General features: G+C 39.7%; 1 protein-coding gene across 8 annotated transcripts in view; it reads left to right on the top strand.

The window, feature by feature from the left end:
* RPRD2 (regulation of nuclear pre-mRNA domain containing 2) overlaps window positions 1–14,215 on the top strand; it is a 108,031-nt gene that overhangs the window by 67,295 nt on the left and 26,521 nt on the right. For 5 of the 8 annotated variants that reach the window (XM_036272112.1, XM_036272108.1, XM_036272111.1 and 2 more), the window contains exons 3-7: window positions 3,849–3,949; window positions 4,809–4,886; window positions 6,145–6,197; window positions 7,435–7,561; window positions 9,922–10,097. In XM_036272112.1, coding sequence (XP_036128005.1) covers window positions 3,849–3,949; window positions 4,809–4,886; window positions 6,145–6,197; window positions 7,435–7,561; window positions 9,922–10,097 — 535 coding nt within the window. The remainder of the gene's footprint in view (window positions 1–3,848; window positions 3,950–4,808; window positions 4,887–6,144; window positions 6,198–7,434; window positions 7,562–9,921; window positions 10,098–14,215) is intronic. The other 3 variants (XM_036272110.1, XM_036272116.1, XM_036272115.1) reach the window with 1 other exon arrangement.

Here is a 14,215-nt window from a genome sequence, read left to right as displayed (position 1 = left end):
AAGGAAATGAGAATGGAGTCTTCATTCTGGTTAATTCTCTAGAAAATACAATTTTCTAGAAGTTTAATACAATTCATTTCCTGTACATACTGTTATTAGGCAAAAAGAAAAGCCCCCTGTGAACACATGATAATATGGATGGTACAGATTTCATGTTTGAAGGGGAACATAAAGTTGACATAGCTCAGTTTTCTGTCTTCAAACTCCCAGTGGATTGGTGGATTTGCTTAGAGAGAGGTTACATTTCTGGTTTTTTGTGGGGTTTTTTCCCCCCATTTTTGTCTTTTGACGTACATGCTAAGAATGTTAATGTTCTCAGTTCTCTGACAGCTCTGATTGAGTGACATTTCTTTCTCTATAAGTCCATGCCTTAGTCTTTATTTTGCCTCCTGGGATCACGCAAAACCAGTCTGATTCCTTTACTTTACAACAGTTAATAAACTCCCTGCATTGATTCCTGTTTCTTATACAGTTCCACATAAGATATGATTTTAGCCTGGTCGGTGTGGCTGAGTGGTTGAGCATTGACCCATGCACCAAGAGGTCGCCGGTTCGATTCCCAGTCAGGGCACATGCCCAGGTTGTGGGCCCAGTCCCCAGTGGGTGGCATGCAGGAGGTGTTCAATTGATGTCCTCTCTCATCAATGTTTCTCTCTCTCTCTAAAATCAATATAGGAAAAAAAAGTTTTTTAAAAAGATACGATTTTAATTTTTGCTCCTGGTAATTATTTGGCAAGCTCTTCTCTATTTAAAAAAATTTCTTGCTAAAGTAAGATGATTAGCTTGACACAGAAGCCCATCTGGCCCTGGCCGGTTTGGCTCAGCGGTTAGAGCATCGGCCTGCGGTCCGGAGAGACCCGGGTTCGGTTCCCGCTAAGGGCACGTACCTCAGTTGCAGTTTGTCCCCTGCCCTGGTTGGTTGTGCGGGTGGCGACCACTCGATGTGTCCCTTTCACATCGATGTTTCTCTCTCTCTGTTCCTCTCTCTCCCTCCCACTCTATCTGAACAAAGAATGGAAAAATGTCCTCGGGTGAGGATGATAAAAAAAAAAAAAGAAGCCCATCTGTGAAGCAAACAGAATAAAGTGATACTGCTCACCTCCACCATTCTAGATATGTATTATTATAGATTTCAGTGGTAGCTTTTTGGCAAACATGTTACAGTATGTGATTGATTCTTACACTTTTTTTTTTTTTATCCTCACCCGAGGATATTTTTCCATTTTTTGTACAGATAGAGTGGGAGGGAGAGAGAGGGAGAGAAATATCGACGTGAAGGGACACATCGAGTGGCTGCCACCCGCACGACCGACCAGGGCCGGGGACAAACTGCAACCGAGGTACATGCCCTTAGCGGGAACCGAACCTGGGTCTCTCTGGACCACAGGCCAACACTCTAACTGCTGAGCCAAACTGGCCAGGGCGATTCTTACACTTTTGACGAAACCTTTAAGAAAAGCTATATAGCATTGCTAAGCCTTGTCTTATTCTGTAGTCATGTAATTGATTATTTGGACCAGGTTCGTTCTCTCTCTCCCCCCGTCCCCCTCCCTCCCTCTCTTCCTCTCTCCTTCCCCTTTCTCTGAAATCAATAAAAACATATTTTTAAAAACCTATTTATAATGTTCTGTTAAAGAAGGGTTTTTTTAAGTATTTTTTTTTTCTTTATTGATTTTTTTAGAAAGAGAGAAAGGGAGAGGGACAGAGAGAAAGAAACATCGATGAGAGAGAACATCCATTGGCTGCCTCCTGCATGCCTTCCACTAGGGATTGGGCCTACAACCTGGGCATGAGCCCTGACCGGGAATCGAACCAGTGACCTCTTGGTGCATGGATCAACGGTCAACCACTGAGCCACACCAGCTGGGCCCTGTTAAAGAAGATTTAAAGTTAGATAACTTGCCCGGCCGGTGTGGCTCAGTGGTTGAGTGTCGACCCATGCACCAAGAGGTCACCGGTTCGATTCCCGATCAGAGCTCATGTTCAGGTTGTGGACTGCGTCCCCAGTTGATGTTCTCTCTCATTGATGTTTCTGTCTCTCTCATTTCCTCTCTCTCTAACTAAAATCAATACAATTTTTAAAAAATTTTAAAAAAAATAGTTAGATAACTTTATGGTCTTATGGGCGACCACAGTAGCACAATTTTTAGCAACAAAATATATTTTCTTGTTAATTTTTTTCTGTATTGATATTAGAGAGAGAGGAAGGGAGAAGGAGAGAGCAATAGAAACATTGATGAGCCCTGGCCAGTTTGGCTCAGCGGTTAGAGCGTCCGCCTGCGGTCCAGAGAGACCTGGGTTCGGTTCCCGCTAAGGGCACGTACCTTGGTTGCAGTTTGTCCCCGGCCCTGGTTGGTCGTGCGGGTGGCAGCCACTCGATGTGTCCCTTTCACGTCGATGTTTCTCTCTCTCTCTTCCTCTCTCTCCCTCCCACTCTACCTGAACAAAAAAGTGGAAAAGTATCCTCGGGTGAGGATTAAAAAAAAGAAAGAAAAAGAAACATTGATGAGAGAGAACATCGATTGGTCGCCTCCTACATGCCCCCCTCTTGGGGATAGGGCCCACAACCTGGGCATGTGCCCTGACTGAGAATTGAACCTGTAACTTCTTGGTGCATGGGTCGATGCTCAACCCCTGAGCCACACCGACAGGGCTCTTTTTTTTTTTATCCTCATTTGAGGACATTGCTGCACTTATGTTCAGATAGAGAGAGAGGGAGAGAGAGAGGGGGAGAGAGAAACATCAGTGTGAGAGAGACACATCAAGTGGTCACCACCCACACGACCCCAACCAGGGCCAGGGACAAACTGCAACCGAGGCACGTGCCCCTAGAGGAAACCGAACCCGGACTCTCTGGTCCGCGGGCCGATGCTCTAACTGCTGAGCCAAACTGGTCAGGGCTCTTTTTTTTTTTTTTTAAACCTTTATTGTTGAAAGTATTATAGACATCCTCCTTTTTGTTCCCCCATTGACTCCCTCCTCCCAGCTCCCACCTTCTTCCTGCCTTCCCCACACTATTGTCTCTGTTCATTGGTTATGCATATATGAAATACGTTTTTTGGTTTATCTCTTACTACCCCACCCTCCCATCCCCCACCCCTCTGAGTTTTGTCAGTTTGTTTCTTACTTCTATGCCTCTGGATCTATTTTGATTGTCAGCTTATTTTGTTCATTATATTTCATAACTGAGATCGTGTGGTACTTGTCTTTCTCTGACTGACTTATTACTCTTAGCATAATACTCTCCAGGTCCCTCCTTGTTGTCTCAAAGGTAGACCAGGTTCTTCATTATTAGATTTTATCTTACTAGATTCAGTCTGTCTTTTAGAATGCTAGTTGTATCATTGAGCACACTGAAAAGCCCTCTCAACTTCATATCCATCAAAAAAGTTTAGTGTGTTGTTCATAGCCTCATCTGTGTCATTGATAAAAAGTCTTGAATAAGATTTTAGTTTTAGACATTGTATTAAAAAAGTTTTAGCCTTGGCTGATTTGGCTTAGCAGTTAGAGCATCAGCCTACAGTCCAGAGATACCCAGGTTCGGTTCCCGCTAAGGGCACGTACCTCGGTTGCAGTTTGTCCCCGGCCCTGGTCGGTTGTGCGGGTGGCAGCCACTCGATGTGTCCCTTTCATGTCAATGTTTCTCTCTCTCTCTCTCTATTCCTCTCTCTCCCTCCCACTCTACCTGAACAAAAAATGGAAAAATGTCCTCGGGTGAGGATAAAAAAAAAAGTTTTAAAATAAACATCAAAGGACATTTGAAAATAATTTTGTTGACACCTTTCTTTTCAGATAAATAGTTTGAAACGTTAACATTTTTATCTATCTCACTTTTTCTTTCTCCTCAGGGATCCATCTGTCTCTAAATCTGTAGAACGAATCTTTAAAATCTGGGAGGATAGAAATGTTTACCCAGAAGAAATGATTATGGCATTAAGAGAAGCTTTGAGTAAGTGTCTTCTCTTCTAAAAGAAAATTTGAGTCATTGTTCAGACTTTTAAATTATATATATTTTATAGGTCTGGTCCTGTTGCTTAATAATGAAAAATAAAGTTTTGGACCTGGCCTTGTTTGTTTAAAATTAAATACTTATAAAAACCCGAATTAAAATTTAAGTAGAATTGGTTTGGGGAGGGTTGGATTTTGTTATCGACTAAAGAAAATCAAGCACATTAAGTGATCATGGTCATCTGATTATTCCATTTGCTTTATGTCAGGTGTTTAAAGTTCACTTTTTGTGTTTAATAACTACTGCCCTGCCCTCTTACTGTTGGAGAATTTTGGGACAGGATTTTGGTTTTCACTAAGTATTTGATATTAAGCATATAATGGCATTCTTTAGTCTCTGTTTTGGTTTAGATTTACAGTAAGTTGTATACCTGTTTTTTAAAGAGTTATTTAGTTCCTGTGTATTGGAGGCATGTAATTAAGTCATGTAATAGAAGCTGGTGATATCTGCTATCATGACCATTATTTGACTGGAAATTTGCTTTAAAAATAGCATCTTCTAAGAAGCTGTTAAATTTTTCATTTACTGTGTTAATTAATATTTTTAAACTTCCTGCTCTATTCTCAAAACCAATCATTTCATTGACTATAGAAATCATGTTTATTTGACAGCTTCTTAGAGATCTGGTAGGTTTGTTTTGTTTTGTTTTGTTTTGTTTTTTTAAATAAAATGAAAGAAAAGGAAAGAAGCAACACAAAGTCTCGGATTGCCTTTTTTCATGCTACAACTTTGACACTGAAGTGGACAGACAGAACAGCTTCCCATAATGCCAGATTGCAAAAACTGAAATGTTTTCCAGGTACCACTTTCAAAACTCAGAAGCAGCTGAAAGAAAATCTGAACAAACAACCGAATAAGCAGTGGAAGAAATCACAAAGTAAGGAACAAAATCTCAACTAATATAAAATTAACTCCTCTTTTTGGAGCAGAAGAAAATGTAGACCATTTGACATCGTACCTCGCATAAACTATGGGCAAGCCTGTATTTTCCAGGCCTGGGAGTCTCTCAGTGACTCATACTAAACAAGCCATCATGGAGTTACTTCTTTAAAAACAAAAACAAAAAACAAAGAAAATGCAGGAAGAGGGTTTAAATGAGTGAAGATTCAAGAGTAGTTGAGGGATTGAAAGAAGAAAATAAATACTTGATAGTGCCCAGGCTAACTCTCAGGTTCAAAGATATATGAAGTTAGAGGCAGCTGGCATTAAACAACAGAGCTGAAGAGGAGACTAGGCATTAAGAAGCATTTCTGTGGGAGCCATGAAATCCTTCAGATTTGGGGATACACTCTGCCAGATTAGACATGGGCCTCAGATCCTGGCCAGAAGCTCATTCTCTAACAGGAGCTCCTGTTATGTTTATCATGTTTACCCAGCATGAGATCAAGGGAGTGGAATACTGCATGTGATAGGCTGCTGTGGGCCAAACTGAGGAATATTGAGAAAGACCTGAAGGTGTGGAGGGAACAAGGTAAAAGACAGTGAGAATTGGGAGGTGAATCAAGACACTTGGGAAGGTTTTGCTCCAGCAAGCATTTGATATTCATCATGATTAAGGGAGTCCTCTGACATCCTTTTGGGCATAAGTTGCATGCTTAGGACAACAGGAGTCTTCATTTCAGCCAAAGTTCCACCACAGTGATAATGTACTTAGAACTATCTTTGCCTGTTTTTGCTCTGAACTGAGTCAGCAGAAAAAGAAATCCAAAGCTAAATACATAAGAATAGAGATGATATTTGTTGATTTTCTTCAGCCAGTGCTCAGGATTAATTGGATGTCCTGCCCCTGAACACTCTTAATTTGAAGTATTGAGATCCTCTTTTACATTCAGTCAGACTAGGAAAAAGGGTACTTCATGTATCTCAGGATCTCCAAATCAGTTAATTCTAGGACTTTATGACTTAAAGGGCCTATTGGAGGTAAGTAGGTCAGTCCTATCTAAACAATATGTTTTTTATATGACTGTGTTTAGGAATGTTTAAATTTCATATTGCTCTAGTCTAGAAATTATTTAAATATGCATGTTTGACATATGTTCAAAAGTACACCCTTAATTATGGAGCTAAACTTTTTCTGAATATTAGTCAACTTTTTCTGTCTGTATTCTTAATGGCCTTTTGTTTAATTCCAACAGCATCCACGAATCCAAAAGCTGCTCTCAAGTCTAAGATAGTTGCTGAATTTCGAGTAAGTTACAGAATATGTTAAACATGGCCAAAGCATTATTCATCCTTTTTGTGTTACAGTTTCCAGTGTAGTCCAATAAGATTTATTTTTATACAGTTGTACATCAATTATATTTTAAGTTCTAAAAGAATCCAGATTGGGCTCAGATTACTTGAAGTTTTATGTGTTTCTATTACAGGCTTATTTCTGTACTGAATCCCCCAACAAGGGATTCATTTTTCTATGAAGCTCTACTAAATTAGAATTTGTATAGAGTTAACATAATAAGACTATGTTTATGTAACTAGAATTTAAAGAAGATATAAATGGACCTTTGTTTCATTCTTAACCCTATATCCATAAATAGCTTTGAATACCTAAGGAAAAGGATCTTTTTTTTAATCCTCACCCAATGATATGTTTTTATTAATTTTTAGAGGAGAGCGGAGAGAGAGCGAGAAACATCGATCTGTTACCTCCCATACATGCCCCAACCCAGGATCGAACCCACAACTTAGGTATATCCCCTGACTGTGAATCAAACCCACAACCTTTTGGTGTATGGAACAACACTCCGACTAACTGAGCCACCTGGCCAGGGCAGGAAAGGATCTTTTAAAGCAGTGGTTCTCAACCTTCCTAATGCCGCAACCCTTTAATACAGTTCCTCATGTTGTGGTGACCTCCAGCCATAAAATATTTTTGTTGCTACTTCATAACTGTAATTTTGCTACTGCTATGTCTTAGGCAACCCCTGTGAAAGGGTCGTTTGACCCTCAAAGGGGTCACGAGCCACAGGTTGAAAACCGCTGTAATTTAAAGTATATGACTAGCCCTGGCCAGTTTGGCTCAGCGGTTAGAGCGTCGGCCTGCGGTCCGGAGAGACCCGGGTTCGGTTCCCGCTAAGGGCATGTACTTCGGTTGCAGTTTGTCCCCGGCCCTGGTTGGTCGTGCGGGTGGCAGCCACTCGATGTGTCCCTTCACATCGATGTTTCTCTCTCTCTCTCTCCCTTCCTCTCTCTCCCTCCCACTCTATCTGTACAAAAAATGGAAAAATATCCTCGGGTGAGGATAAAAAATAAAAAAAAGTAAAGTATATGACTAAACAAATACTTTGGCATGAGAATTGTTATTCATATCCTTGATTATAACAAAATTTGAAGGGTTTTTTCCTCTTGGGGTTTTATTAGGTTTTAATAGGGAAAGATAAACAGATCATTGATCTTGTGAATGAAATTGAACTCTGCTTTGTGTTCAGTCTCAGGCCCTCATTGAAGAGCTGTTGCTATACAAGCGCTCAGAAGATCAAATAGAGTTGAAGGAAAAACAGCTGTCAACTATGCGGGTGGATGTATGTAGCACAGAAACTCTCAAATGCTTAAAAGGTAATACTTACATCCTTCTAACTAGAATAACTCATATTTTCTTTCCATATCTGTCATTTTCAAGTTGTGAGATTGGCTTCTCCCATGAAGGAAACCTTAGGTTGGTTGTAGAGAGCAGTTGTGCCAGCCAGCTCTGCTTTCCCAGGTAGTGATTACATGCATGTACATTTCATTAGTAAATTTCTGTCCTTCCTGTTGTACACATTAAACGTACACAGTGTTATATGTCAATTAGATTTCAAGGAAGCTGGAGAAAAAATAAGTTAAAAAACCCAAAAAATAAATTCACTTCTGGTACTTTCTTTTTTTTTTTTAATCCTCACCCGAGGACATTTTCCCATTTTTTTGTTCAGGTAGAGTGGGAGGGAGAGAGAGGAACAGAGAGAGAGAGAGAAACATCGATGTGAAAGGAACACATCGAGTGGCTGCCACCTGCACGACCGACCAGGGCCGGGGACAAACTGCAACCGAGGTACGTGCCCTTAGCGGGAACCGAACCCGGGTCTCTCAGGACCACAGGTCGATGCTCTAACCGCTGAGCCAAACCGGCCAGGGCTCTGGTACTTTCTTCACATTAAGTTATATATAGACAGGTGTATTTTACATGTGTGATTAACTGCTTTGGGTATGCTCTTTAATAAGGTCACTGTAATGCCTCATAAAATGTAGTTAGTTGCTTTGTTTTCCTTACATTCTAAATTATAAGTAATAATATCAATAATTTATTAGGCCTGGCCGGTGTGGCTCAGTGGTTGAGCGTTGACCAATGCACCAAGAAGTCACTGGTTCAATTCTGGGTCAGGGCATATGCCCCGGTTGTGGGCCAGTAGGGGGCATGCAGGAGGTGGTCAATTGATGTCCTCTCTCATTGATGTTTCTCTCTCTCTCCCTCTCCCTTCCTCTCTCTCTAAAAATCAATTAAACTAATAATTTGTTAGAATATAAATCTCACTAAAGTAGAAATTATCCTTATTTGTTCACTGCTTTATCTAGCATCCAGAGCAATGTTTGGTACATAATAGGCATTTGATAAATATTTTTTAAATAATGAGTTAAAGGCTATTAGGTATTCATTTTGGCATTTATTTTATTATTGCACCATGCTTTAAATTTAACATGTTACTGAATTTAATCCTCATGACAACTCAGAAGTATATTAAAAACCTCCAACAACCCAGAAGTATATTAAAAACCTCCATTTTTGTACATGAGAAATCTGAGGCTTCATAAGGAGATGAGTAGCTTGCCCAAGTTACACAGCTAATGAGAGACAAAGAAAAAATTTGTATCTGTTTCTAAAGCCATATTCCTACAGTCATGGGGAAAGAAGTATACTTAGAATTCTGAGTAAGTAACAGTTTGTAATGTCACTATTGTTTCAAAAATAATTGATGGTTTGTACTCTTCAGATATGAAATTATCAGGGATCATCGGATAGGAAAGAAGAATTTTTAGTGTGATTCATAGAGAGGTCGCTTTATCTTTACTTTTCTGAACCTTAGTTTTCTCATGTATTTCACACATTGTGGAGGTTAAAAGTTATTATCACCCTGGTTAGAGCATCAGCCCCTGCACCAAAGGGTCATGGGTTCCAGACAAGGGCATGTACCTGGGTTGCAGGTTTGGTCCCTGGCCCCATTTAGGGTCATGCGTGATGCAACCAATCAATGTGTCTCTTTCACATTGAAGCCCCCACTCATCTTAAAACAATCAATGGAAAAATATCCTCAGGTGAAAATTAACAACAAAATTAAAAACTAAAAAAAGTGAATGGTCTAAGTGAACAGAATCAAGGCTCATTTCATTATTTCTAAGTAGTGTGGCATCAAATCTGTGAAGAAAATCAATGAACTTTCTTTTAGTTGGATTTTATTTTGTTTACTATAATTACAGATACCTTCATGATGCATTCTTTTAACTTTAGTAGATTCACAGGAATCATTTTAATAATGTTTTGTGATTTGGAGAAACTTTTTAAAGGTGAAACTATGAGGCTAAGAATATTACACATTAAGGCAGCAAGAACAGGTTCACTGATCATCTGAAGTGGGGTTTTCTTCAAAAAATGAAATTGTTGCCCTGGCCTGTTGGAGCATCAGCCTGCGGTCCAGAGAGACCTGGGTTTGGTTCCCACTAAGGGCATGTACCTCGGTTGCAGTTTGTCCCCTGCCCTGGTTGGGTTGTGTGGGAGGCAGCCACTTGATGTGTCCCTTTCACATTGATGTTTCTCTCTCTCTCTTTCCCTCTCACTCTATCTGAACAAAAAAATGGGAAAATGTCCTTGGGTGAGGATAAAAAAAAATTAAATTGTTTACTTTTTCTTTTTTATCCTGAAATGATTACTTCCTCTCTTATTTTAGATAAGACTGGTGGGAAGAAATTCTCCAAAGAATTTGAGGAGGCAAGTGCCAAGCTGGAGGAATTTGTGACTGGATTAGATAAGCAGGTGAAAAGTGGACCCTCACTAACGGAAGCCCTGGAAAATGCTGGAATTTTCTATGAAGCACAGTACAAAGAAGTAAAAGTGGTGGCCAATGTAAGTAGTAATTAAAACTATCATATTGATTGGTTACTATTTGTCAGTGACTGTTTTATATGTGTTATTTAACTCTATGAGGATAAGCATTATCTTCAGTTCACAGATGAAGAAATTACTTTTGAAGAGGGTTAATAACTTTGTACAAGTAATATAGCTAGCAAGTGGTTGAGTCTAAATTAAGATCTTGATCTTTCTGATGCTAAAGCTCATGCATACCCTGATTTATTAGGCCTTATGTTAGGATTTCAAAGGGAGCATGTCAAGTTACTGTTACAGGATATAAAATTAGGCTGAAATATATGTAGAAAACTAGATGGAAATATTCTGTTATTAATAACAGAATTGATAATTGGACATTTGTCTAATGGCCTCTGAAACTGTCAATTTGTACTTAATTTTCTAAAAAGTTTTAATCACTATATGTAGTCATAAAAGCAATATGATATTATAGAGCTCACCTGTCCCACTTCCTAGAAGCAATTCCTTTTAACTCATTTAACTTTTTTTTTGGCATTTGTCGTCATATCTCTAAATTACATGACCTTATTGTTCTTTCCTGTTTTATCCTATTTAAGAAAAAATATCTTTTAATTACTTGATGTGACAAATGAGAATTTAGCTTATATTTACCGGCCTTCCTTTTTCTCCCAATAGTATTGTATAACTTTTAAATTTTTTGATTACCTTTATAAATTGAAGTACAGTTGACCCTTGAACACACTGGGTTTAGGGGCATTGACCACCCCCATCCCCTGTGCAGTTGCAAATCTGCATATGACTTTTGACTCTCCAAAAACTTAACTGTCATGCTGTCATCCCTCAATATCCACTGGGGATTGTTTCTGTGACCTGCTGCAGATACCAAAATCTCTTATATAAAATGACATAGAACAATGCATACAGTCGGGCTTCCGCATCTGCAGATTAAAAATGCTATTTTCAATCCATGGTTGGTTGAATTTGTGAAAGCAAAACCCAGGGGGTACAGATGGCCAATCACCTTGTATAAGTAGATCTATGACATTCAAACCTCTGTTGTTCAAAGGTCAGCTATACTCTACTATTTTTTTACTACTAACTTTATGCTCCCTGCTTTGTGAAATGAGGATATTAACATCCTTATTCTTTCCCATTGGTTTTCATCTATCTCCAGTTTTCCAACTTCAGTGAACTATACTTAACTTTTATACTGATGTTAGGCTGATAATATTTATAGTCTATTCTATAATCATAATTGTATTCCTTGTTTTAAAGGTTGGAAATTAATAAATAAAGTTTATAGTACACCTATGTGTAAACACTGTTCACTGCAGGATATTATGTTAGCTATGGTTATATTAGAGATGTTTGGCTTTTTCCTATAATTTCTTTTTTTCTTGCATTGTTTGCTTTCTCATTGCATACCTACCCTCCCTTTTTCTGTCAGATATTCTGAATCTACATTTTCCCCAAACGCCTTTCTGCCTGAACTTCCATTCTCCTATTCCAGTTTTAGGTTTCTAGATCTCAGCCTAGGACTAGTCTTTATTGTTATTTTTAGATAAGTCCTTTATTTTCCTTTTCTTTTTCTCCTTTATTGATTTTAGAGAGAGAGAGAGAGAGATAGAAACATACATGAGAGAGAACATCAATTGGCTACCTCCTGAATACCCCCACTGGGGATTTGGCCCACACCCTGGGCATGTGCCCTGACTGGGAATCAAATCAGCGAACTCTTGGTGCATGGGTTGATGCTCAATCACTGAGCCACACCAGCCGGGCAGGCCTGTATTTTCAAGATTCTATGTCTTCTGCCCTGGCCGGTGTCGCTCAGTGGTTAGAGCATCGGCCCGCCACCCGGAGAGACCCAGGTTTGGTTCCCGCTAGGGGCATGTACCTCAGTTGCAGTTTGTCCCCAGCCCTGGTTGGATCGTGAGGGTGGCGACCATTCGATGTATTCCTTTCCTGTCTATGTTTCTCTCTCTCTCTCCCCCTCCCACTTTATCTGAACAAAATATCATAAAATGTCCTCGGGTGAGGATTAAAAAAAAAAAGATTCTATGTCTTCTTGGTACTCTCTTATTTTGCCAAAGCACATCCTTGATTAATTTTTTTTATTATTTATCTTTTTTTGGTACGTGCCCGTAGCGGGAACCAAACCTGGGCCTCTGGTCCGCAGGCTGATGCTCCAACCGCTGAGCCAAACCAGCCAGGGCCATTTTATTGTTTTAAATATGTTTTTTATTGATTTTTTTAGGGAGAGATAGAAACATCAGTGTGAGAGAGAAACATCAGTTGGCTGCCTCCTGCACACCCCCTACTGGGGATCAAGCCTGAAACCTCGGCATGTGCTCTGACCAGAAATCGAACAGGGATTACTCAGTCCATGGGACAATGCTCAATCCACTGAGCCACACTGGCTAGGCCAATTAATTTATTTTATTTTATTTTTTTAAACTTAATCTTTATTGTCAAATGTATTATAGAAGTTCCTCCTTTTTCCCCTATCGACTCCCCCCTCCCCGCTCCTGCCCCCTTCCTGCCTTCTCCACACTATTGTCAGTGTCCATTGGTTATGCATTTATGCATGTAAGTTCTCTGGTTTCTCTCTTCCTGTCCTCCCACCTCCTTTGAGGTTTGTCAGTCTAGCAACCAATTTGTACTTCTTAATTCCTTCACCTTCTTCACCCATTTCCCCAAATGCCCTCCCATCTGGCAACCAACAAAAAGTTCTCTGTATCTATGAGAATGTTTCTGATCTGCTTGTTCATTTTGTTTGTAGATTCACTTGTTGATGGATATGTATGTATTGCCGTTTTATTGTTTATATTTTTTATCTACTTTTTCTTCAAGAAGACCCTTCAACATTTCATATAATACTGGTTTGGTGGTGATGAACTCCTTTAGCTTTTTCTTGTCTAGGAAACTATATGTCCATTGATTCTAAATGATAGCTTAGAGTAATCTTGGTTGTAGGTTCTTGTTTTTCATCACTTTGAATATTTCTTGCCACTCCTTTCTGGCCTGCAGCGTTTCTTTTGAGAAATCAGCTGACAGTCTTATGGGATCTCTCTTGTAGGTAACTAACTGCTTTCTCTTGCTGCTTTTAAGATTCTCTCTGTCTTTAATCTTTTGCATTTTGATGATGATGTGTCTTGGTGTGAGCCTCTTGGGGTTCTTATTGTTTGAGACTCTCTCTGCTTCCTGGATTTGTATGTATGTCTGTTTCCTTTACCACATTAGGGGAGTTTTCTGTTATTAATTTTTCAAATAGTTTTTTAATTTCTTGCTGTCTCTATTCTCTTTCTGGTACCCCCATGATGTGAATGTTGGTACACTTGAAGTTGTCCAAAAGGCTCCTTACACTATCCTCATTTTTTAAAATTCTTTTTTCTTTTTGCTGTTCGGATTGGGTATTTTTTGCTTCCTTACATTCCAAATCGTTGGTCTGCTTCTTTTCTTTTTTTGTTTTTTTTGTTTTTTTGTGGTACGTGCCCCTAGCGGGAACCAAACCTGGGACTTTCTGGTCTACAGGCCGACGTTCAACCACTGAGCCAAACTGGCCAGGGCTGGTCTGCTTCTTGGCTTTACCTACTGTACTATTGATTCTCTGTAAATTATTCTTTATTTCAGTTAGTGCATTCTTTATTTCTGACTGGTCCTTTCTTATGCTCTGAGGCCCTCACTAAGTTCATTGAGCATCCTTATAACCAGTGTTTTGAACTCTGCATCTGTTAGATTGCTTATCTCCATTTCACTTAGTTCTTTTCCTGGAGTTTTGTTCTGTTCTCTCATTTGGGACATGTTTCTTTGTCTCCTCATTTTGCTTGCCTCCCTGTTTGTTTCTATGTATTAGGTAGAGTTGCTATGTCTTCTAGGCTTCCTAGGGTGGGCTATTGTAGTAGGTGCCCTATAGAGTCCAGTAGCACAGCCTCCCTGATCACCCAGCTGGGCCCTCGAGGTGCACCCCTTGTGTGGACTTTACAGCCTTCTGTTGTAATTGAGTCTTGATTGCTGTTGGTAAGTCAGTGAGGGATTTACTCAGATTGATCAGCTGAAAGGACTGGCTGTGCCCACTGACAACTGACCTCTGACTACCTTGGAGGACCAGCTGTGCAGAAGCCCACCACACAGAG

The sequence above is a fragment of the Molossus molossus genome, unplaced genomic scaffold (assembly GCF_014108415.1).
Source record: "Molossus molossus isolate mMolMol1 unplaced genomic scaffold, mMolMol1.p scaffold_m16_p_20, whole genome shotgun sequence".
NCBI classification, from domain to species: domain Eukaryota; kingdom Metazoa; phylum Chordata; class Mammalia; order Chiroptera; family Molossidae; genus Molossus; species Molossus molossus.
The sequence above is the reverse complement of the archived record's forward strand: the minus strand, read 5'-3'. Positions and strand labels throughout refer to the sequence as shown.